Source organism: Amblyraja radiata, chromosome 10 (genome assembly GCF_010909765.2).
Source record: "Amblyraja radiata isolate CabotCenter1 chromosome 10, sAmbRad1.1.pri, whole genome shotgun sequence".
NCBI classification, from domain to species: Eukaryota; Metazoa; Chordata; class Chondrichthyes; order Rajiformes; family Rajidae; genus Amblyraja; species Amblyraja radiata.
In genome coordinates this window covers 27,426,155-27,452,483 of record NC_045965.1, presented here as the reverse complement: position 1 = coordinate 27,452,483, position 26,329 = coordinate 27,426,155, and the positions used below count along the sequence as shown (strand labels likewise).

General features: G+C 42.7%; 1 protein-coding gene across 1 annotated transcript in view; it reads left to right on the top strand.

Annotated features, from left to right (window-relative positions):
• astn1 (astrotactin 1) overlaps nt 1-26,329 on the top strand; it is a 1,835,284-nt gene that overhangs the window by 1,479,942 nt on the left and 329,013 nt on the right. Inside the window, exon 15 of the mRNA XM_033028426.1 lies at nt 25,576-25,680. Within this exon, the coding sequence (XP_032884317.1) occupies nt 25,576-25,680 (105 nt within the window). The remainder of the gene's footprint in view (nt 1-25,575; nt 25,681-26,329) is intronic.

Sequence of the window (26,329 nt, the reverse complement as noted above, 5' to 3'; positions counted from 1 at the left end):
GGCCCACATCCTTATTAACCGGATGTGGGTTATAGGTACCTGATAGGAATGCATTTTGAGGAACTCTGCAATTAAATCCTGCAGCTCATTTGGGAAACACATCCTTTGGGCCCCATGGCCACCAAACACTTCCTCTTCCACCCAATGCTACGTTCCATTCTGCATGTTACTTTTCTGTTAATTTGAAAGTCGTCTGCTCAGCGTGACGACATTTGAAGATGGACACAAAATGCAGGTGTAACTCAGCGGGACCGGCAGCATCTCTGGAGAGAAGCAATGGGTGATGTTTCGGTTCAAGACACTTCTTCGGTCTGAAAGAAGGGTCTTGCCCCAAACGTCATCCATTGCTTCTCTCCAGAGATGCTGCCGGTCCCGCTGAGTTACTCCAGCATTTTGTGTCCATCTTCAATTTCCTTGGCCCGGCTCTGGGAGTAGAAGTGGGGGCAGATCCGGACCGCAACGGCCATGAGCCCCAGGCCAAGCTCAGCGATCGTTTGCCTGCTTCTGCTGCTGTTGGAGGTGAGACGTTGTGTCGCGCCAGGGTCTTGGGTCGGTCCCACTTTGGCCATCAGTTACGCGACAGGCCGGTGGTGTGCAAAGATTTTGTTCGCTACAAAATTTCGGAGAGCCGCGCGATACCGCGCACAACTCCATACCCCTCCGCGCTTCTCAGTGGGACCTGCCCCGTGCGGCCACACGATGCCTGTGCGCCTCAACGCGACGACGAGGTCGCGTAATTTGCATGCCAATGACACGTAAGTGGGACAGGGCCTTTACTCCAGCACTTTGTGTCCTTTCTTTTCCTCAATCTCCACCTCCTCCAAGCCCTTAACACTAAGGAAGCCCCAGTCAATTTTTGGAAAAGTCAAAATATCCCCACCCCCCACCAACATTGGAAACCTATTATTCATGTAGCTCTCTGCAATCTCCTTGCATATTTGTTCCTCTAATACCCGTTGACAATTGGGGGCTGATCATATCCCATTAAATCTGTCAATGCTCTAACGAGAATATTAATTGACCTCCTGAGTTCCCAAGTCTGTTGGCATGTATCTTTTGCTCCCATTGGGCAGAAGACACACAAGCTTGAATGTGCACACCACCAGACTCAGGAACAGTTTCTGCCCCTCTATCAGGCTTTTGAATGGTCCTCACATAAGTTGGGATACTGTTCAATTCACCTCTACCCTATTGCAGCCATTGGACTTTGTCTATGGAAACATTATGCATTACAATATTAAAAACTATATTCTCCACTGTGTATCTTCCCCTTTGCTCTACTTATTGTACTTGAGTTTGGTTTGATTGGAGACACAAAAAGCTGGAGTAACTCAGAGGGTCTGGCAGCATCTCTGGAGAAAAGGAATAGGTAACATTTCGGGTTGAGACCCTTCTTCAGAGTCAGGGGAGAGGGAGACGGAATGCAAGGGTTACTTGAAATTAGAGAAATCAATATTCATACCACTGGGTTGTAAACTGCCCAAGCAAAATATGAGGAGCTGTTCCTCAAATTTGTGTTTGGCTTCACTCTGACAGTGGAGGAGATGCAGGGCAGAAAGATCAATGTGAGAATGGGAAAGGCCGTTAAAGTGTTTGGCAACCAGGAGATCACGCAGCCAAGGCGGACTGAGTATAGGTGTTCAGTAAAAAGATCGGCCAGTCTGTGCTTGGTCTCACTGATACATAGGTGTCCACACCTGGGACAGCGGATACAGTAGATGAAGCTGTATAGTATTATCTGGTTTGATTGGATAGCACGCAAAACAAAGTATTTCACTGTACCTAGGTACATGACAATAATAAACCTAAACCTAATCTATACACTTCCTTCAAGTAAACTGCAGACCTCCTGCAGGTAGCCTTGGCCAACGTTTGCAGATTGTTTGCCTGCCAGCGTTGATCTGTGGACAAATTGTTGAACAGTCCAGTGGAACTGGAAGCATTTCCCTGCAGAGTACAGAATGAGCATGATGCTCGGCACAAGGCCCGAACCAGCCAACTGGAGCAGGAAACAACTCACCGCACATTATATTTCCTGTCAATTAAGATGTACAAATGAGTCAATTTGAAGAGCGAGCTCAGCCAGATAAGAAATTGTGGGCAGAACTCGGGAGGGACTCGAACTTGGTACAGCTGCCTGATGGAATGGGGCCTGCGGTGTGTGCGTTTACCCTTGACGGCTCCACAAAATTAATTATATCATTGCTCTGGTCAGTCTGTTTGTCACCAAGTCAGCACTTTTGCAGGCTCGCTAAATCCACTGAGGTTTAAGAATGCATTTACCTATTCATCTTTGATTTTCAAAGACATTCCTCATTGGTTTGGTTGGGTTTTGATAGCACCATCAATTACTCTTAATGGTTGCAAGGGACGTATTTGTATTTGTTTAGCTTGTTTTACTAGGTCACGCAGTAATTAGCTGCTCAATGTAATGTTGTGCATTTGGAGGCTCTTTATTTATTGTATGTGCATAGCCTGTACACTGCCCCCTCAATCTTGTGCTGGGAGCTTGATAGCATCTATTGTTTCACTCTGTCAAATGCACAGCAACACAGGTTACCATGCACGTATAATGCCAGCAAGCCTCTGGCGAGAAACCCCACAGGCATTTTACAAACATGCTATCCGCACAACCTTTCTCATAAGTTCCAGGAGCAGAATTAGGCCATTCGGCCCATCAAGTCTACTCCACCAATCAATCATGGCTGATCTATCTTTCCCTCCTAACCCCATTCTCCTGCATTCTCCCCATAACCCCTGATACCCTTACTAATCAAGAATCTGGCAATCTACGACTTAAAAATATCCATTGGCCTCCACAACTGTCTGTGGCAATGAATCCCATAGATTCACCATCCTCTGACAAAATAAATTCCTCCCCATCTCCTATCTGAAGGTACGTCCTTTTAATTCTGAGGCTATGTCCTCTGGTCCTCGACTCTCCCTCCAGTGGAAACATACTCTCCACATTCACTCTATCCAAGCAATTGTCACCTTGATGCGCCATTGAAAAGAAATGGTGGAGGACAGCTGCACAAACCTTATTGGGCTTAGTTCCAGGGCCACCAGTTATTTCCATAAATGACTGGTGTTTGGAATTAGTATTTCATATATTTAACAGGGAAAGGTATTTCATGTGATCATCAGTAGATCAGCTCACACTGGTCCAATAAAATGGGATTATATTTCCTCCTGGGAATTTGTGTATTCTGTCCAATGGAATCTACTTGATAGAAGTTGTTTTTTCTTCCTTCAGAATCTCATGCTCAAATCAAACCATGCCTTAAGACCCAGTCAGTCATTGATGCTTCAGTTAGCAGCATTGAAGTTTGCAAACAATGTACAACCCCTATTCATCAATGTCATTCTAAAATACAACTTGATGTTTTTGTGAAGGAAATGTTGGTACATATCCCGGATTAAACAGTGTTGTTGGACACAAAATATGTTATTTAAATTGTAAACCTCAAAGATGGGCCTTCACTCCCAAACACATGAAACCTTCAAGCTTAAAAAAAGTGTGAGATGCTGTTTCAAAATGTGATTAAGTTGAAAATTAGACAAAAGACAAAAAGTACAGCTCCACAGATGGGAGGTGATAAAAGGAAAATAGTGGCACAGCGGTGGAGCTGCTGTCTTATAACACCAGAGACCCAGCTTCAATCCTGACTACGGGTGCTATCTGTGTGGAGTTTGTACATTCTCCCTGTGACTTTTCCGGGTAGTCTGCTTTCCTCCTGCATTCCAAAGACATGCAGGTTTATAGGTTAATTGACCTCCGTAAATTGCTCCTAGTGTGTAGGATGCGGAAGTGGGATAACATTGAATTAGTGTTGGTAATTTAGAACAATGGTCGGCGTGGACTCAGTGGGTCGAAGAGACTATTTCCACACTAAAAACTAAAATAGGATGTGGTGAAGAGTAACAATAATTTTGACAAAATTGATGAAGCATTGTCTCCACTAAAACTAATATTTATGTTTAAAATGTTTTGCATGTTTCATGAAAAAATAATATTTTGAAGTTAAAGTATTCACATCTGCCAGTTGTCCTTTCATGCAGTGTTATCAAGTAGCATTCTGATAAGCCTCCTGACATCTCAGCGTGATTCCTGTTCGTTTTCAGACATCCTTTGTTCTGTGCATCTGCTAGAGTTGTGAAGTGCTATGGCAACAAACTCATAATTAAAGTATAGATTAATGTTCATTTAACTCTTCTCACTTCAGTTCCATAACTAGCTTTTTTTTTTAAAATATCAGATGTCTGACAATTTGAAAAAAATAAGATGGAAGCAGAATCACATTATGTCACAAATCCAATTAATTTATTAACGCCATTCTTCACCTATTGGCTTTAGACTTTACTCTAGACTTTATATCTTTAGTCTTTCGAAAATCAGCATGGAAACAGGCCCTTTGGCCCACAGAGTCTGTGCTGACCAGCGATTAACCATGCACTAGTTCTATCCTACACACTAGGAACAATTTACAGAAGCCAATTCATCAACAAACCTTTACGTCTTTGATGTGTGGGAGGAAACCAGAGCACCCAGAGAAAACCCATGTGGTCACATACAATCTCCATATAGACAGCTCCCATGGTCAGGATGGAACCCGGGTCTCTGGTGCTGTAAGGCAACAACTGTACCTCTGTGCCGGCTTGTTAGGTTTTGTTAAGTGGAGGTGCAAGAGAGTTGGGCTTTTTATTAGAGAAAACATCACGGCGGTAATTGGAGAGGATATTCATGGGGGTTCGCCAAGTGAGCTATGTGGCTGGAGCTTAGAAATAAGAAAAGGATGATCACATTAAGGGGATTATACTATCCGTCCTCCAATTGTCAGCGGGAATTAGGGGAACAAATACAATACACAAGGAGATTGAAGATAGCTGCATGAAATTTGCAAAAAAAGGGTGTTGTGGGGGGGGGGGGGGGGTGTTAACTTTTCCAAATATTGGGTGTCGCTGGTGGATGAGGTGGACATTGTTTAAATGAAAGGCACAAAATGCTGGAGAAAATCAGCATCTCTGGAGAACTTGGATAGGTGACGTTTTGGGTCGGGACCCTTCTTCAGACAAGTTAAATATGTTCAGGAAAAGGTTCACAAACCCAATGTAGATTTCTCTTCTAAAGAAGAGACAAACTGGATCTTCTCTTGGAAAATAAGGCAGGACAGGTGACTGGAGTGTAAGTGGGAGAGCACTTTGGGACCAGGGATCACAATTCTATTTGGTTGAAAATAGTTATAGAAAAGGATAGAACTAGTTGTAATTGAAACATTCTTTCATTCTCATGACTTAAACTTTATATATTGGCCTAATCTAGTTTATTGACAATAGATAACAGTTACGATGCCTCAGTCTCAAGCTGCAGAACCTATCACAGCAACACAATCTGTTAACCAACTTCCATAAAGACTCTAAACATCACCAACTACTCCCACACACCAGAACATGGCAGAATTCTTCTGGATGAGATATTTTTACCAGCAGCTAGAGCATCTTCTAATCCAGGGCAGATCCTTATAAAGACCTAAATTTACTTTTAATTTATCCATTAGCATTCGGTGCTTTAATACAACTGCGTTAAGTATTGTGTAGGAAGTAACTGCAGATGCTGGTTTACACCGACGACAGACACAAGCTGCTGGAGTAACTCAGCAGGTCAGGCAGCATCTCTGGAGAAAAGGAATAGGTGAATTAAGGTGATCTTATACACCTCTATGATGCATTGTGATAGTACCTGCCTCAACTACCTCCTCTGCAGCTCGTTCATACACCCACCACCCTTTGTGTAAAATATTTCCCCTCAGGTTCCTATTAAATCTTTTCCCCCTCACCTTAAACCTATGTCCACTGCTTCTCAATTCCCCTACTCTCGGCATGAGATTCTGTGTGTTTACCTAATCTATTCCTCTCATGGTTTTGTACACCTCTATAAGATCAGCTCTCATCCTCAGGCGCTCCAAGGAATAGAGTCCTAGCCTGCTCCACCTCCCCCTACAGCTCAGGACCTCGAGTCCTGGCAACATCCTCGTAAATCTTCTCTGCACCCTTTTCAGCTTGACAACATCTTTCATATAACATGGTGCCCAAAACGGAACACAATACTCTAATTGTGGCCTCAGCAATGCCTTATATAACGACAACATGACCTTCCAACCTCTGTACACAATAATCTGACTGATGAAGGCCGATGTGCCAATAGCCTTTTTGACTATCTCCTTTTGACTACCTTTTTGAAGGTATCTACCTGTGACGCCATTTTCAAGAAACTATGTACCCAGACTCCTCAATCCTTCTGCTCTACAACACTCCCCAGAGCCCTACTGTGGTCGGCCCTGCCCATGTTAGACTTCCGGATTCAGATTCAGATTCAGATTCAGATTCAATTTTAATTGTCATTGTCAGTGTACAATACAGAGACAACGAAATGCATTTAGCATCTCCCTGGAAGAGCGACATAGCAAATGATTTGAATAATCTTCATCTTCTGTCTGCAGTGCCTGCCTTTGCATTACCCGGGTCCTGTCTATTCTGCAGTGACTGTTTCACTACACTGCTGGTTCTTGTGTGCAAGCAGCCAATAAATTTTATTTCCAAATTTGCACATTTTTCCATTATCTCCCCGACAGTTCAGAATCATATTTTAATACGATGTCAATAAGATCGCGGTTTTCCATCTCAGTTTCTCTTTGGCTGCACTAAATCATGAACATTGCTTAATTTGCCAACTTTTAATTAGTAAGTAAATTAGTAACGTAATTAGTAAAAACCACCCTCTGTGAACGCAAGTACGATATGAAGTTGCACACTGGTGTTTCTTTTCCCTGGGAATTCACAACCTCTAGAATAAGTTGACAACATTTCTAGCAGCTTTCCATTCATTATTGCACATCAAGAGAAAACGGAACACAATATTTAGAGTGAGATGTGATTCCAGATAAATATCTGCGAAGAATAAGAGTTTCTGCATCTTCACCTTTTGGAGATCAGAAAGCAATTTCCTTGAGTCTTCGAAACTGGCCCAAAGCTTAGAGAGAACAGAGACACAAGGAACTGGATAGGGCCTGATAGAGTGGATGTGGAGAGAATAATTCCACTTGTGGGAGAGTCTAGGACCAGAGGCCATAGCTTCAGAATAAAAGGACGCACCTTTAAAAAAGAGACAAGGAGGAATTTCTTTAGTCAGAGGATGGTGAATCTGTGGAATTCATTGTCAAAGAAGGCAGTGGAGGCCAGGTCGGTGGATATTTTTAAGGTGGAGATTGATAGATTCTTGATCAGTATGGGTGTCAGGGGTTATGGGGAGAATGCAGGAGAATAGGGTTGAGGGAAAGATAGATCAGCCATGATTGAATGGTGGAGTGGACTTGATGGGCCGAATGGCCTAATTCTACTCCTATAACATGAACTTATGAATTACTGATGTTGGTTTACAAACAAAGGCACAAAGTCCTGGAGTAACTTAACAGGTCAGGCAGCAACTCTGGAGAACATGGATAGGTGATGTTTCAGATCAGTTTATAAATTCAGTTTAGCCTATTACAGCATCCTCACTCCCTGTCCTGCTCCTGCCTGTCCTATTTATTGGACTTGCATGTTTTAAATTCTATTTTTGCTTCAACTATCTGATTTGTTAGATCATTTCTTTGGGTCCCATCCCATGAAAAACAAGTTTAAACCTACCTTGTTGCACTAGCAAATCTCCCTGCAAGCATATTGGTCTCTCTCCAGATCAGATGCAACCTGTTCCTCTTGTGTGGGTCACCTCTGTCGCGGAGGAGATCCCAATGGTCCAAGATGCTGAAGTGGCAGAGAAGTCGACTTGCCACCTTCCAGCGCCAGAGATCCAGGTTCAATACTGACAACGGGTGTTCTCTGTTTGGAGTTTGCACGTTGTAATGAAATATATGCAGGATTCAAGGATTCGGATCAATGAATGGGGGAAGCACATGGTGAAATGCACAAATAATTATTTATTAAAGCAAACACAAAACACAGAAACTCTTTCAACTATCAATAATGAAAGAATACAAAATAACTCTGCTTATGCAAGTCTCCTGTCTCCACTGGCTGGCACTGGCATGGCACATTCCACGGTCCAAGCTCATCCTCTCTCTCTCCTTGGTGAAGCTGTTTTCTCTGCCCAAAGATGAAGCTCATGCTCTCATGGCAGAAGCATGTATTTATACAATAATTTTATCTCTAAGAACAACAGGTGATTATGTGTCAAGCTAGCTATCCTCCTTGGTACCATAATGACGTGAGTTATGTGTCCTTTCAGACACCGAGCTGGTCTCTGATGTCTCTGGGAAAGCAAAGCTTATCTGGTGACCTCGCAGGTGTCCTCATGATCTACTGGTATCTTTGAATTAGCTCAAGCATTCTTTGAAAACATCTACTTGTTTTCCAAAGCAGGGTTGGAAATACGGTGCTGCTAATTTAGCTGACAACTCCATTTCAGCTCACAGTCTGTTTAACCCTTACGTCCTCCCAGTGACCACGTGGGTTTTCTTTGGGTGCTCTGGTTTCCTCCCACACTCCAAAGGCGTACAGGTTAGTAGGTTAATTAGCTTCTGTAAAAAATGTTAGTTGTCCCCTAGTGTGTAGGATGATGCTAGTGTACAAGGTGATCGCTGGTTAATACAGACTCGGTGGGCCGAAGGGCCTGTTTCCGTACTGTATCTCCAAAGTCTAAAGTCCTGACGTCCGCACTTGCTCTTCAGCTACATGTCATTTGCCTGCTATCCTAATGCTACCCTTGCTCGCATGTGGCACAGGGAGCAATCCTAAAGGTCCTGCTTTTTAACCTGCTGCCTATCTTCCTTGAATCAGTTTGCAAGACCTCATTTATCTTGCTACCTATGTCGTTGGTACCAAATAGCCTCACCCTCCCCTTTCAGAATGCCCTGTTGTTCAGACTTATTTCAAGGTTCATATCAGTACTGAATGCTCTCCACTAGATTGTGGAGAAGGAGGACACAGTATTTTGTATCTTTGATTGATTCCTCAGCCACATAGCATTGTTCTTCTCCCACTCCGTCATCCACTCCCATCCAATCCACAAATGCATCCTGATTCATAAGATTATGTGATTGGGATAGAATTAGACCATTTGGCCCATCAAGTCTACTCCACCATTCAATCATGGCTGATCTATCTCTCCCTCCTAACCCCATTCTCCCGCCTTCCCCCCCATAACCTCTGACACCTGTACTAATCAGAAATCTATCCATCTTTACCTTAAATATATCCACTGACTTGACCTCCACAGCCTTCTGTGGCAAAGAATTCCACAGATTCCCCACCTCTGGCTAAAGAAATTCCTCTTTGCCTTCCTAAAAGAACGTCATTTAATTTTGAGGTTATGACCTCTAGTCCTAGACTCTCCCACTGGTGGAAACACTCTCCACATCCACACTATCCAAGCCTTTCACTATTCTGTATGTTTCATTGAGGACCCCTTCTAATCTCCAATGAATACAGTCCCAGTGCTGTACAACGCTCATCATATGTTAAGCATATGATTGCAGTAAGTCGGGCACACACGATGCACGGCTCTGATTCTTTCAAGCATTTCATAATCAACTCCCTCACCAAAGAAAGATCATGACAAGGACAAAAGCTTCAAGGGTTATGGGGAGTTCAAAAGGGAACTGCAGATGCTGGAATATCGAAGGTACACAAAATTGCTGGAAGAACTCAGCGGGTGCAGCAGCATCTATGGAGCGAAGGAAATAGGCGACGTTTCGGGCCGAAACCCTTCTTCAGACTCAAGAAGGGTCTGAAGAAGGGTTTCGGCCCGAAACGTCGCCTATTTCCTTCGCTCCATAGATGCTGCTGCACCCGCTGAGTTCCTCCAGCAATTTTGTGTACCAAGGGTTATGGGGACATTGGCCCTTGCAATATTCTCCAAGGCACACACCAGCTTTATAGAGTCATAGAGTCATACAATTTGGAAACAGGCCCATTGGCCCAACTTGTCCACACTGACCAACAGGTCCCATCTACACTAGTCCCACTTGCCTGCATTTGGCCCATTTCCCTCTTAACCTCTCCTATTCATGTACCTTGAGCTTACGAAATGTACCTGAATTTCCATCATCACTGTGGATCAATATTCTGGAACGTCCCAGATGCTCCTTTAACGGCAGCAGTTCAAGGTGAGGGCTCACCTCCACGCTCAAAAGACATACAGGAACAGGAAATCAATGTGTCATTGCCAGCAATACCCACAGGCCAAGAACAACGGGAAGGAAAGTTTGTCATTTACTTCCCTGCTTCATATGTTCCAGTGTGCATTGTCATGAATAGTGCAAACAGCATCTGTTCCTGAACCCCTGAGGGATCCTGCTGATCACCATTAACAGCTTACACTGTTTATTATCACTTATTCTTTCTTATTTTTGGCCCGATCATCTTTCACTAATTATCTGATCCTTAAAACTTTCTAAATGACTAACATATGGGTGTTTGTCAGGTGACTTTACATGTACAAGAAAACGCTCCAACATTTCAGTTAAATCCTCCAGCAATTTCAGTACATGTTTGAAAGATTTTCTTATTTTCTGAATGTTTGCTGACTTTATTTAAAGCTGCAGCAGGAGAGTTTTTTTTAACACGTGAATGGTGAGCCTCTGGTTGGTCCTAGACTCTCCCACTAGTGGAAACATCCTCCCCACATTCACTCGATCCAGGCATTTCACTATTCAGTAAGTTTCAATGAGGTCCCCTGTTATTTTGTGTTTTGATGAATTTAATTCCAAATTTGGGCCCTCAGAATATCCAAAGAATCATGTAATTACAGTCGTGCGAGAGACAATAATAGTGCAGAAATCTATGTAGTTTGGAGCCTATTTGAAGGTTGTAGTATTTAATAGCCTGATGGTTGTTGAGAAGAAGCCGCTTATGAACCTGGACGTGACTCAGACTCATATTATTGTCTGAAGATGGAAAAGAGTAGCTCCTGCCAAGGACCTGGATGATTCGTTGTACTAAACTAGACCATCTTACTGCTGATTTCACAGCCATCATGGTTGGCTTGAAAAGGCAGTTTCCAGCTAAAGTTATTTATTAACATGCATTTATCTCTATTAAATTTGGCTGAGTATAAATAATGCAAGGTAACACCAAACATCGAGCCTGGCATTTTTTCTTTCATTGACATGATTAAATAGCAGCATTTTAATTACACTCATTCGGACTTTCTTAATTGCATTACAGACAAATCAAGATATGGCCCCTGTCTCCAAATGACAATTAATAAGTAAAATCCATTAAATTAGTGATTAATTGAGTACGTAACCCACTGTTTGGCATTTTTGCTTATAAGCTCATAGGAGGCACAGTGGGGAGTGAGAGAGGGAGTTGCCATTTTGAGGCTTTGTAACAGTCTAAAGAACTTTAATGCGCTTCACAGTAACAAAGTCAACAGGGACCCAGACTGTGGCCAAGTATGCCATTTACCTATTCAGCACAGGCTCTGTGCCTCTAGGAGCAATCACCTGGGAATTCAGGTGCACGGATGTGTGTTTTCCAATATCGTGTGATTGAAATTGAATGCTTTTCTGTACAGATCAGCAGAATCAATGTTGTTCTTTTCAAATTGCATTGCTGTCGAGCTCAAGCCAGCGTTTGCACATGTTGGACAGGTTCATGCATTTATGATGTTTGGCACATTGGATGATGTTAATGGCTATGTCAATTTCTATGCAACATGTCCCAGTGGCTCAGTCTTCCTCGAACCTGCGACAGGGGAACACAGCTGGCAGGGAGGCTCCCCATTATCACTCCCTTCCTCTCTATCTTCCTTCTTCCTAAAGTCACAAAATAAATCGAGTTGAGAGGAGATACAAGGAAGAAGTGTTCTGACCCGAAACTTCACCTATCCATCTTCTCCAGAGATGCTACTTGTCCATCTTCTCCAGAGTTCCTCCAGCACTTTGTGTCTTTATTTTTAAAGCAATTTAATTTCTGTCCACACCTACTCTGTGTGACTTAATCAGATCATCCATTAAATGCTTAGAAAACGACAACACTGGGCAGCTGGAGGAAGTACAAATTGAGCGGAACTGCAGCAAGACAGTTTCCACAAACTCTGGCTGTCTTACTTCACACTGTGTACCTGAGGCTTCCAGCTCTGCATGTGGGCCCGTCAGAAGGTGAATCAAATGAAACTAATCAGCACTATGTTTGCCTTAAAAGCTCAAAAGAGTACCTCTCCCGGGACACTGAGGCACTTCAAACGTATTTTCCCACTCGTTTTCCCTTCCTGCTTATGTATGATGTTTAATGGACTCTTTACTTCGGGGTTGCTCTTTGAACTGGAAGTTTTGATCGATTTGTTTCAGCATCTCCGGCAGACTTGTGAGAAGAAGTGCTGGGAGGGACTGTATGCTTCATTTTAAACAAAGTTATATCAGCTTTTACACGCCTTTGAATTTTCTGCTTATTTAATCATGGCTGTAGATTTGTTTGCACCACCTTTTATCTCTGGTGTCTCGCATTCTTTACTCAGCGATCAAAGTTTATAAATGATAAAGTATGTGAAATAAAGTTAAGAGATGTAAGATAGATATTGTACACTTTTCATGCCTCACTATTTTGCCTGGGAAAGGGAACTTACATAAAAACAGATTTACTGCACTAAATTCTATCTTGCTCTTTTTGTGATATGGAGAAGCTTTCACACACCATGACCTGAATCCCATTGAACTACAAAGACATGTCGAGGACCTCAAAGCTAAGAATGCAGTTGAATTCCTTCTACCTCATTGTGGACATTTAACCTTGTCTCTGGAACTGTTCCGCTACAATGGTGAGAACTATATTCTGCACTTGATATATTTCTCTTCGCTCTACCTATTGTACAGGTGTACAGTAGAGAGCATATTGACTGGTTTGGCGACTTGAATGCCCAGGATTGAAGAAGATTTGCAAAGTGTGATGAACACTGCCCAGTCCATCATGGGTACTGTCGTCCCCACCATAGAAAGGATCATCATCATCAGAGACCCACACCTGCCTGGCCACACTCTCATTGCACTCCTACCATTGGGAAGAGGATATTGGAGCCTGAAAACTGTAGCGTCCAGGTTCAGGAGTAGCTTCTTCCTTCCAACCATCAAACTATTAAACTCTACAACCTCCAATTAGGCTCCGAACTACATAGACTTGGGAGCATTATATTTAACTCCGCACTATTATTGTTTGTTTATTAGTTCGTTTTATTTGAGAGATATATATATATATATATTTTGTTTTTGTTTATTATTCATTTTACAGAGTACTATATTAAAATATCTGTGGTGCTGTTGCAAGTAAGGATTTCATTGTTCTGTTTTGGAACAAAAGACAATAAAACACTCTTGACTCTTGTATATGAGTTTGTCTTGATCGTATATATGGATAGCATTATCTGATTTGAAGGGGTAGCATATACAACCAAGCTTTTCACTGTGTACATGTGACAATAATAAACCTAACCCTAAACATTGGTGTCTGAGAATTGAGGACCCTTGTGATCTCCAAAGTTTATTTTAAAACTTCAGATGCTTACTATAAATTCACCATTGCATTTCCAGGACCCTCTTCAGTTGTGAAAGAGACTCACCATGCTGTGCCCTTTGGTCTCCTGCTGACCATTTTTGATGTGCTTTCGGTTTCTCTGGGTATAGATTCAGCAAGATGCAGTGTTTTCTTGCTCTGTTACTCCGAACCATGTACCAAGCAGTGTTACAGAACCCGCACTTCCCAAAAGGAGTTTAACAAAACCCAATGACAAGGGCAATGTTACATGGTTTTCAGGTTTAGTTTAGTTTACAGATACAACATGAAAACAGGCGCTTTGGTCCAACATATCAATGCCCATCATCTACTGTACATTGACACTATTTCCGTGTTATCCCACTTTTTCGTCAACTCCCTACGCACTAACCTACAAACCCGCACGTCTTTGGGATGTGGGAGAAAAAAGCGGAGCACTCGGAGAAAATCCACGCGATCACAGGAAAATGTGCAACATTCACACAAACAGCACACAAGCTCAGGATTGCTTACAGTGGTCTCTGGCACAGTGAGGCAACAACTCTACCAGTTGTGTCACTGTACAGACTATATTCTGTGTAATGTATAGCTGTGCTAATGTGCTCCAAAGAAGAAATCTCTGCTGATGACACTGTGACCGTGCTAGTATGTGTGTTAGTGTGTGGGCGTGTGTGCGCGCATGTGTGTGCGTGCGTGTGTGTGCTAGTGTGCGTGCGGAGGTGGTGGGGAGACAGTGAAACAATTACTTTAATTTTAGTATAGAAGTAGCTCTTTGGCCCATTGAGACTAGAATGGGTCCCTGCAAAGCATTTTGCTCAGGCCTATTTTTTGTTTTTGCTTTTTCCACAGGAATTATGTGGGAGACTCTAGGACTAGAGGTCTACTCCTAATCCTTATGATCTCATGACCTATAAAGTCATAGTGTTGTACAGCATAGAAACAGTCACTTCAGCCCACTTTGTCCCTGTAGGCATTCTGGGCTAGTCCCACTTGCCTGCATTTGGCCAATAGCCCTTCAAACCTTTTCTATCCATATGTTAATCTAATCAATTCAAAACAGCTTCTGCAGTTTTTCCAACACATGTTAATCTAATCAACCATTTTGACTTTCTGTCCATTTTACCAGCTAGTGAACAAATGCTTGTGTAAAGGAAAATTATATGGAACTTGACATTCATATTACAACAATGTAAGCAAGCCTTTGTCAGCGCATCATAAGAGGGAAAGATAAACTGACAGAAAAGCACCACTGCAAATCTTTGTCACCTGCAGACAGGCCAGGAGAAGCCAAAGATCAGCAGCACAAACAGCACCTGCCCGAAACCACAGATCTCTGGACTGAGCTGGGTCCACAATCAAAGGAGAAACAGCTGTGGACAATTAGCTGTTATTGGATCAACACCTGCACCTCGTCAGCCCGACTCCTTATTAGCCAAGGGAGTTCCAGCCAGAGAGGAAGCAGGAAAGTTGGAGAGAGAGGGAAAAAAAGGAAGTAAGTGGGAGAGAGGGAAAAAAAGGAAGGAAGTGGGGGGGAGAGAGAGGAAAAAAAGGAAGTAAGTGGGGGGGAGAGAGAGGAAAAAAAGGAAGTAAGTGGGGGGGAGAGAGGGAAAAAAGGAAGTGTGGGGGGGAGAGAGAGGGAGAGAGAGAAAGGAAGTGAGATTGAGAGAGCAAGGAAAAAAAAGGGGGAGAGAAATGCTGAGCCCACGAGCATCCCCTTTTCAAGAAAAGACTGAGCTGCTGTGAATAAACCTAGGGTTGCCAGCGTCTCCTCACTGATGACGAGCCCCTCTGAACCAGGATCTTCTTGCCATTACCGTCCTCAACTATAAATAAACCTTATCAAGTGAGTTCATCCTACTGTGAGTGTCGGTATAGTCATTGTCTACTAGCATCATCCCAAAATGCCACCCTGGCTTGAGATTGACCTTGGCACATGGTTGACCTATTTATTTAGTCACTGAGGCGCACTATTAAATCTTGTACTAAAAAGTGATGCTATAAGAAATTTCAATATAGGGGAGTATTTACAACAACCTCAGATGTTTTGAGGACATCAAACTTATGGAAGCACGGAAAGAAATTTGGAGAATTAATAGGCTGATATTATTGAATTCCTGCTCACATGCACCTCTTGTGTTTTTTATTCTGATTTATTATAAATACTGCTGATTGAAAATGTTATATTCTATAAAAAAATATTCCTGAGCATTTAAAAATATTGAATCACAGAATTGAGAATAAATGCAGATAATTTGCAATTAGCAGATATTGGTTTCTGGGGTAAAAACATTCTGATCTTCAAAACATTCAGAAATAGGAGGGACTTAGGAGTGCTGGAGCAGATTCCCCAAAAGTTAATTTGTAAGTCGAATCGGTAGTAAGGAAGGCAAATGCAATGTTAGCATTTACCACCTCAATGGCAGCCTCACTAACATCTGCTTTTTTTTTTTCTGTGTTTTAAAAGATTGTGTTCATGTTCTCTGGTTTGTTTTATGTGGGGGAGGGGTCGGTGAATTTTTTTTCAATCTCTTACCTTGCTGGAAATGTAATTGTTTTCTGGATCGTATCTCCGGTCGCTCTGCGGCCTAACATCATGGAGCTGGCGGCCTTTGCTTGGGACTGACATTGAGCCCCACCATGGGGATGTGGACTTGCCATCAGAACCAATCCCTTGCCTGGGATTGCCAACCGCGGCCTGCGGATTTCACCATCGAGGAGCTCGCAGTCTTGGACAGAGACCGAGGTCGGGAAGCTCCAAATGACGCAGAAGGTTTCCACTAGCCCTGACCCAGGGTCAGATCACCCGGTGCGGAGGAGCTGAGATTCCCCCCCCTGATGCAGGAGCTTGATCGCCCCGACACGAGGGCCCAAATGCTGCTGGTTATGGGAGCCAGGAGCACCTCGTCAACGGAAGGCTTGAGGCCCCTGATGGCGGAAGAACAAAGAAGGGAAGAGATTGAACTTTTCTTTCGCCTTCCATCACATTGAGGAATGTGGAGGAGTCACTGTGGTGGATGTTTATGTTAAAATGTATTTTGTGTGTTCTGTTGATTTTTATTGGTATGACTGTATGACAAATGAAATTCCTCGTATTGTTGCAAAACATACATGGCTAATAAAATATGATTATGATTTATTTTGAGAGAGCTAGAATACAAAAATAAGGATATAATGCTGAGGCTCTCTCTATCAGGCACTAGTTAGACTGCATTTGGAGTATTGTGAGCAGTTTGATGCCACGTATCTAAGGACGAAGTGCTGGCATTGGATAGGGTCCAGAGGAGGTTTATGAGTGTGCTCCTAGCAGTGATTGGGTTAGCACAAGATGAGTGTTTGAAGGCACTGGGCCTGTCCTCGCTAGATGAGGGGGGACCTCATTGAAACTTATCAAATAGTGAAAGGCCTAGGTAGAGTGAATGTAGAGAGGATGTTTCTACTAGTTGGAGAGTCTAGGACCATTGGTCATAACCTCAGAATAAAAGGATGTACCTTTAGAAAGGAAATGAGGAGAAATTTATTTAGTCAGAGAGTGGTAAATCTATGGAATTCTTTGCCATATGCAGCTGTGGAGGCCCAGTTAATGGATATGTTTAAGGCAGGTAAAGACCAATTCTTGATTAGCAAGGGTGTCCAGGATTATGGGGCGAAGGCAAGAGAATGAGAGATCAGCCATAATTGAATGGTCTAATTCTGGTCCTGGAACATAATGAACCTTTAAAAGAATGAATCCTTTTCCAATCATTAAATCTTTCTCGTATGTGCCAATTGGCTGAACGTTAACTTGTTGCCCATACACATATTGGCTTAACAGAGCTTTTCTCCTCTGAATGAACACAAAATGCCAGAGTAATTCAATGGGTCAGGCAGCATTTCTGGTGAAAAGGAATAGGTGGCATTTTGGGTCAGAACCCTTCGTCAGTAATTTTCTTATTTTCTTTTCTTCTGTGGACTTTGGTTATATCATGGATAGATGCTCCTCTACAGCCTTTGGTTACCAGTAGAAATTCTGTGAATAATTATAGGTTTCAGTAATTTAATTTTTTCGAAGAAAAGTCATAGGATCTATGGCATCAAACAGAATCACTAAACAGTTAAATGTTGCATTGAGATGGACTATTGGATCCCTTCACAAATATAAACTAGATGAATGCATGCTGGTGGAAGTGACAGTACTGTGGATGCTTGGTGGTTGGTTTCAGGCAGTCATCAAAAAGGAACATTCCTATAAACCACATTTATTAATTTTTTTAAAAAGGGAATTGTTGAGATCATTTGTTAAAAGATTGGTTCTGTCTAACTGTGCCAAAACTCCAAAGGGCATTTCTACCTTTTCTTTTACGGAGAGAATTAATCCACCAATCCCTACATCATTTGGAATGTTGTCCCAGTTAGTAAGAACTCATCTTTGTTTTTCAAGGCAAATCATACCCTGGTGCAGTGAAAATATTTCAAACTGCATAGCTGGTAGAGTTAGTCTCGTATCTCGAGCAACCCAGGTTCAATCCTGACGACTGTGCGGAATGTGTAGAGTTTGCACAATCTCCCTGGGGGATTTTCCTCCATTTGCTCTGGTTTTCTCTAGAACCATTGAACGATTAACTCTTAAGAGCATTGACCTCGAACTGGTAGACTTCCACAGTTAACTCTGAGTAGTGTGCTTCCTGCCCTTTGTAATCTAATGATGCATACATGGATATGATCCCATTATTGGAATGTTATTTGCCTTATTCCCATTGGTAATTTCAAAGATAAAGTTTTAGTCTTTAGGGCAGCTAGTTGCGCAAAGCCTTAGGCCTTCATGCAAACTGCTAAAGGGTTTGACATAAAAATATGTTCTTTCTCTTTCTTTCATCTGTATATTTCCATTGACAAAATATATTTGCGGTGGGACTTGTATGCTTTTCACTTGATGACCGAGATTATTGTGATCTATTCCTCCGCTGAGATCTGTGTTACTCATAGCCTTTCTTTCTTTCAAGCCTTACTGTGTAAAGATATTTCTCCTGAATTCCCTGTTAAAGCTATCAGTGACTACTTGACATTTGCACCCCTAGTTCTGGTCTTACCTGCCTGCGGAAACATTTGCATTTCCACTCTATCAAGTTTTTGCTGAAAAGAAAAGAGAAGCCTGTTGTAAATTTTAGGAATCTGTGATCAGCTAGTGCCATGAAGGAATATAAGAAAACATGAGAGAAGTTAGAGGGAATCAAGAAATCCAAATGGGACCATAAAATGAAGTAGGATTGAGGAAAATCTCAACACATTTTATGCATACATTAAAAAAAAGGAAGGTAACTAAGGAGAGGAGACCCGCCAATTCTATAGATGATGGAATCTTGAGCAAAATGCAAGGGCTGGCGGAACACAACGGGCCAGGCAGTGTCAGTGGAGGGGATGAGCAGTTCAGGTTAGGTCAGGTTTCTAGTCCAGTCCTTTCTTGGAACTGATGGAATAAGGAGGGAGAAAACTGGAAAAGAGATGGGATGTATCTAGAGCTGGCAAATGAATTGAATTGAATAAATTATATTTGCCAAGTATGTATACATACAAGGAATTTGCCTTGGTGCTTTGCTCGCAAGTAACAACACGATATACAGTAAACAATTAAGAATAAAACATTATAATTTGAACATGTGAAGAAGGAAATAAAATACGAGAGCAAAAGGAGGCTACAGACTTTTGGATGTTGAGTAGAGCTACAGCTCATGGGGAAAAAAAGCTGTTTTTACATCTGGCTGTGGCAGCTTTCACAGTCCGGAGTCACCTTGCAGAAGGAAGTGTTTCAAAGAGATTGTGGCCAGGGTGAGAGGGGTCAGAGATGATCTTACCTGCTCGCTTCCTGGCCCTTGCAGTGTACAGTTCATCAATGGATGGGTGGTGGGGGGGGGGGGGGGTTGCAGCCAACAACCTTCTCGGCTGGATGTCTGGATCCAGCCTCTGGATGTCATACTTGGTGGCTGAGCCAAACAAGAAGATGATGGAGATGGTGAGGACAGACTCTGTGATGGCAGTATAAAACTGAACCATCATAGACTGTGTCAGATTGTGTTTTCTCAGCTGCCGTAGGAAGTACATCCTCTGATGTGCCTTTTTGACTAGAGAGAGGGTACCAGGGTTATGTTTCTGTCTATCGAACCTGCAGTCGAACTCGTTCAGGTCGTTGGTCAGCTGACGATTGTCCAACGAGTTCCTCTTGTAGCTGGTGATTTATTGCAAGCCCTTCCACACTGATTCAACTTAATCGAACTTGGAAAGATTTAGTTGCCTTCGATGGCAACTATACTGCAAGTAATCTCCTTTTAAAGTGAAGCAGCTTCTCCATTATCGGTCTGTTTAAGTGTCCACTTAATTTGTACATGTTGATCATTATACTGGTGGAATGATAAACACGTCTGTGCAAAAGTAGGAACAGTCTTATGACAAACCGCAGGTGTCCTTTCAGTTCAGTGCTTGCATCAATTTATTGTCACATGAAATGCATCAAAACATAACCAAATCTTTCGGCTACTGATCTTTGCACGTTGATCTCTGCTAAAATGCTTGGGAATGGAAGCATAAAAGCAATCAAATCGATGCAATTTAAAATGAAAACAAAATCTGATGTGAAATGTGGCTTGCTTTGCTATTATTTATATTGAATTTTTGCTCTCTGAATACCAATCGATTTTGTAAGAATGTAAAATAAATATTGTAAACTTGTTATTTCTCGTGTTAAATGGGGTGGTACAGTGGCACAGCTGGTCGAGCTGCTGCCTCGCAGCGCCAGAGACCCAGGTTCGGTCCTAACCTTAAGGTGCTGCCTGTGCGGATTTTGCATGTTCTCCCTGTCACTGCATGGGTTTTCTCTGAGTACTACAGTTTCCTCCCACATCCAAAAGACATCCAAATTTGCAGTTTAAATGGCTTCTATCAACTTCCCTAATGTGTAGGAAGGGGATGTGTAAGTGGGATAACATAGAACTATTGTGAACGGGTGATCTAATGGGTGTTCAGTGCACCGAAGAGCCTAGTTTCATGCTGAACCTTCAATCAATGTGGAAATGCCCAAAAGTCAAAACTTCAAGCACATTGTGTAGCTTGAAATTAACCAATACAGGGGTTTTGAACTTTGACTGCTAATTGTTCCATTCTATAAAGTCAGTCACCTGAAATATTAACCCCTTTTATCTCCATAAATTACTGCCTGACCTGCAGAGTGTCTGCAGTTTATATTGCTGAGATAAATCTCCAGAATGATGCCTTAAGGGCCTGGGCATCATTTGCGCGCCATTTACGCAACATCCTTAAAAATTGGTTGGCGTGTCATGACGAGCGTATGGTGAGGTGTGGTGACGTATGCAGTGACACGCGGTAAGGCATGGCGCCCCAGGATTTTGCAGTGCTAAAAATCCTTGAGCGCCACCTGCGTGACATATCCTTTTCGCACGCTGACGTACTGATGGCATATGCTGATGTACTTACAGCGTACGTGTAGTGCGTGGTGACGCATGGTTACGCACGGTGATGCACGAACATTGCCTATGCTAATTTATTATGCATCAACGTTCGTAATCATGCACCGCCCGTACACAGTTGGCGTGCCATTTGTGCGTCATTTGAGCGCTGCACCATGTGACCAGACGGGTATAAAGCGTGCGTTGTTTTGAAACATTTTCTCCATAGTATCTTTGATTTTCACTGGGAAAATCCTTGCCACGGAGATCAGACTAAGTACGAACAACATCGCAAATGGCTCCCAAAAGAAGCAGGGCCCTCAAGATCACTTGGCGCGTGACTGTCGTACTGCTAGACTATTTTTGTGCGACAGTCACTACCGGCCTGTCGCGTAAATGACGCGCAAATGATGCCCAAGTGGGACAGGCCCTTTAGACTCCGAGGCAAGATTGAGTAGACTGACTGTCACATTTGTATGAACATGTTGCATGTCAGGATGCATTGGACAATGATCAGGAGGAAATCTCAATATTATTTCATCTCCTTCCCTACAAGATCAAAGAGCTGACTCCAACTGAGACACTCCCATTTGTGTTCAAAATTGTATTTATACTTGGGTAGAATTTGAAGGGTTCTGTTCCATCTCATACAAGCTCCATTACCCATTCAGCCATCAGATTGCCAGGTGAAATTTCTTCTTCAACTGCTTGACAAATGGGTTTCACACACCTTTTGCCCTGGTGATTGGGATGGGACCAAATGAAGGATAAAAACAATTAATTTGTTCTCTTATATAACTAAGTAGTAAAATCACAGCCATTTTGCCTGTCCATCTGCGATTCCCCTCATTAACCCAGGAGTGCTCTTCAATTAATAATCTCTGCAAAACTTGTTCATTTGCAGGTGCCTGGCAACCTCACAATGGGTGATGTGCAGAGATGTTGCCTGTTCTGTTTCATGATCCTTGCACAGTCTTAGTTTTAAAATCAGCACAATGTTTAATGGGTTATAAATGGGACAGCAGGATAATTAGATTTTCTCATTCGCGTGTTTTCTTGTTGGCTCTCAACATTTCATTGTCTCCTATATTCAGCAACAGTGGTTTGTGTAACCTGCACACATGATGTGGAAGTACAAAGCTTCCTCACAAATACAATAGTCTCTTTCATTTCAGTGTCCTGGCAATGTGTGCTCTTTATGGTTCCAGGGCCCTGCTGATTCTACCAATACCATGCAACAGAGCAGTGCAGAGTCTTTCAAGTGTGATGATCCTCACTTCAAAAAGTATATAAGTGACTGAAAGCAGCTCAGATCATCATCTCTAGCATCACTGTCTCCTTTAGATTTTCAATGCAAAATACTGGGATAAAGCCCAGTTGTGTGGGTCCTCGGAGATAAACCTCCCACTGAATATCGCCTGCCCATATGGTTTTCAACTTCAAGTATGCTTGATATAAAAAACCGACACAAAGTGTTGGAGTAACTCAGCAGGTCTACTAACTCAGCGGGTCTCTGGAGAACATGGACGGGTGACATTTTGGGGTCGGGACCCTTCTTCAGACTGCTCGGGGGGGGGGAGGGCAAGTGGAGTTGGGATGAAAGCTGGAAGAGAGGTGAGGACAGTACAAAGCCTAGCAAGTGATGGGTGGATATGGGCTAGGGAGGGAGGTTTCATTGCAAAATGGTTGGACAAAGGCCAGGGATTAGTTTTGTTTAGAGATACAGCGTGGAAATGGGCCCCTCGGCTCACCGAGTCCACGCTGACCAACAATCATCCCGTACACTAGTACTATCCTACATACTGGGGACAATAGCACTAGGTCAATTCGCACAAACCAATTAACCTACAAACATACACATCTTTTGAACGTGGAGCACCCGGAGAAAACCCACGCGGTCACAGGTAGAATGTACAAGCGCCGTACAGAAAGCATCCATTATAATGATTGAACCTGCGACTTTGATGCTATAAGGCAGCAACTCTTCCACTACGCCATTGTGCCACCCAGATCAAAAGGCAAAAAGTGTGAGATAAGGATAGAAGAGGTATGAATTGTGAAGCCAGAAGAAGGAAGGGGAAAGGGCGAAATGGGTGCGCATCCAGGTGGGCTACAGGGAGAGAGAGAATGCTGAATAATGGTCCTGAACAGAAACATCACTTATCCACATTCTCCAGAGATGCTGCCTGATCTGTTGATTTAATCCAGCACTTTGTGTTCTTTTTTGTAAACCAGCATCTAAAATTCCTTGTGTCTCCCCTGAGCTTGATATAGAAACATAGAAAATAGGTGCAGGAGTAGGCCATTTGGCCCTTCGAGCCAGCACCGTCATTCAATATGATCATGGAAGATCATCCAAAATCGGTGCCCCATTGCTGCTTTCTTCCCATATCCCCTGATTTTGTTAGTCCTAGAGTTATATCTAACATTGTCTTGCAGCCAGATTAACTCTGCCAACTCTACTGAGGATGTAGGTAGGTTGACCAGAGTTTCAAAGGAACGCGAACGACTTCCTATAGATAGACACAAAGTTCCTGAGTAACTCAGAGGGTCAAGCAGCATCCCTTTAGAAAAGGGATGGGTGACATTTTGAGCCAGGAGCCTTTTTCACACTGAAAGTAGGGGGTGGGGAGAAAAGACCAGGCCCAATTAGGAATGCCACAAATGACCTCTGGCAGGGCTGCTAGGCCAATTGTTGGCTAGGGAAGGTGAGATCTCAAGAGGGATACAATATGGAGTGCTGTGGAACTGGTAAAATGACTAGGGTGGGGGAAAAGGGAAGGGAAAATAAGTCAAAGTTACTTTAACTTAGAGAACTCAATATTGCCATGTTCATACTGCTCAGTTGTAAGCTGCCATAGCAACCAGTGATGGTTCGGCAGCATTTGCGGCGCTGGGGACTCTGGTTAGATTCTGGCTGCGGATGAGCCGCTGGTCTGTGTGCGCGCTGCAGTTCCGCTGCCGAGAATGTCTCTCTGCCGGTCCAGTCACTCCCCCTGTCTCCCACTCCCATCTGTCCCCTCTCTATCGCTGTTACACCCCGCTCTCCTGCTACCTGGCACCCCCATTCCTCAGATTAAATATATTTTGACACAAATTATGAATAAAGATAAGAATTTATACACAGTTTATACAGCCTGCGCTTCGTTTGCTTTTACTTTATCGTGAATGACCTTTGACAAATCCCATGATTCCTTGTTTTTCAGAATACCAAACTCACTTATTTTAAGGTTCCTTGATCAGAGATTTTTTAAATCTATCCCATGAGAAGCTCCATCATTCAGATTCTGATCAGATCACATTCCAACCTTCTAAATCTAGAGAGAAAATGCAACGGATTCTTAGTTTCCCATAATTTCAACGTGTTTGTTTGCATCATTCTGATGAATTTTCACAGGCCCCATTTTGAGGCTAATATTTTATCATTGATTTGATGCCTGTAACTAAGTGCAGTTCTCTAGTGGATGCAATTGAAGCATTGATAATTCAATTTGAATTCCAACCTAAGAAAAAACAAATGTAATCTTCTTCAAACTGTTTACTCTTGATGGTGGATGTATATCTGTTTGACACATTAGTTTCATTGGTGCTCTTGAATGATTTGAGGGATGTGATGGAGGTTCTTATTTTCTTCGTCGGATTCCAGCGTTCAAAGAATAGCTTCAAATGTTTTAGTCTATGGTCTTCCATTCTATCCATCCCTTTCCTCATCACCGACAGTCACCTCCACTGCCTGCTTTCTCCCACACACGTAATTATTATGTCTTCAAATTCTTTATCTATAAATGTAATTCACTGGATAACATGGGAAGTAAGTGCAGATAAGACAAGGCAAATACTAAATGCAGTTTTGGTCACCCCATTACAGGAAGGATGTGGAGGTTTAGAAAGGGTGCTGAAGAGGTTAACCAGAACTTCAGTGGCCACAGATGGGTTCTGACCTGAAATTATTACAAAGGCCCCAAGAAAGAAAGCACTTCCCTCATCCTTGAAGGGACCAATACTGGTCTTAAATTATTAGACATTCTTTGGTCTGTTTGGTAACATTGTCAGCATGCTATCCTTTGAGTAAAACTATTGGCATTTTTTCTTCGCACTATGGAATATTGTCCAAGGGTGCTGTTGATAATGATGGAATGCAAAATATTTTCATGCACTTTCTGCAAACAAGCTTTAACACTAAAGGCACAAAGTGCAAAAGTATCCCAGCGGGTCAGGCAGCATCTGTGGAGAACATGGATAGGCAATGTTTCAGGTCGGGCCTCAACATCATCTATCGAGAAATGCTGTTTGATCTGCTGAGTTACTCCAGGACTTGGTGCTTTTCTTTGTAAACCAGCATCTGCGGACCCTTATATCTCCATTTTACTGCTCTGCTGCAAAATCTCTTCAAGGTGTGCCTTTGAAGAAGTCCCCCCCCCCTCCAATCTGAAGAAAGGTCCTGAATCAAAACATTGCCTATCCATGTTGTCCAGGGATGCTGTCTGACATGTTGAGTTACTCCAGCACTTTGTGTCTTTCTTTGTAAACCAGCATCTGTAGTCCCTTGTGGGGTCTCTCATCTTTAACACTACTTTTGTGGTCAATTTTTTTTCAGGAATGGTGAACTTCAGCGAAGTGGCGGGATATCCCATGGTGCAGCACTGGAAGCTGAAGTCAACGCAATACCATGTGAAGCTCAACCAGCGGGCACTCTCTACAGGTAGGCTCTCTACTGCTGCGTTCATGGTCCAATTTGCCCATTGTTTTTACCATGTTTCCAAAGCAATGCATGGGCAACCTTTCATTCCTCCTATGCACTATCTTGGTTTGCTTTTCTCCAAAATCTGGATTGTCAGAACACTGGGGGTTGACCACCTAATCACGGGATGGATTAAAGAGGAAGCACTGTACTGATGAAGATGCCATTTTGTAAAAGGGCTGTTTAATTAAGGCCTGATCGAGTGTATGTAAAACATTTTGTGACAATGTTCTTAAAAGAGTAGGACAAATTTCTGAGTTCACCGCCAACACAAAATCACTCAACCATCTTCACCCAAGTAAAATAATCTGGCTTGTTATTGTGTTTTATGGATTTGTGAGCAAATTAGAGGGTTCCTTTCAACGGTGGCACACATTGTAGGTGCATCATTAATGTGATGCATTTCTCATTCTTGAGTCATTCTACTATCCTTTCAATTCTTTCTTGTCTGTTTGTGCTGCATTAATTTTATGTGCTGCTCTTTCTCCTGTATGCTAACTTGGTCGATAATGAGAAAAAAAAAGCAGTTCAGGAACTGAATTAAATATTTATAAATTAACCATCAACGTTAATCCCCTGCAATGCCTGAACCTATAACTCAGATGAATGG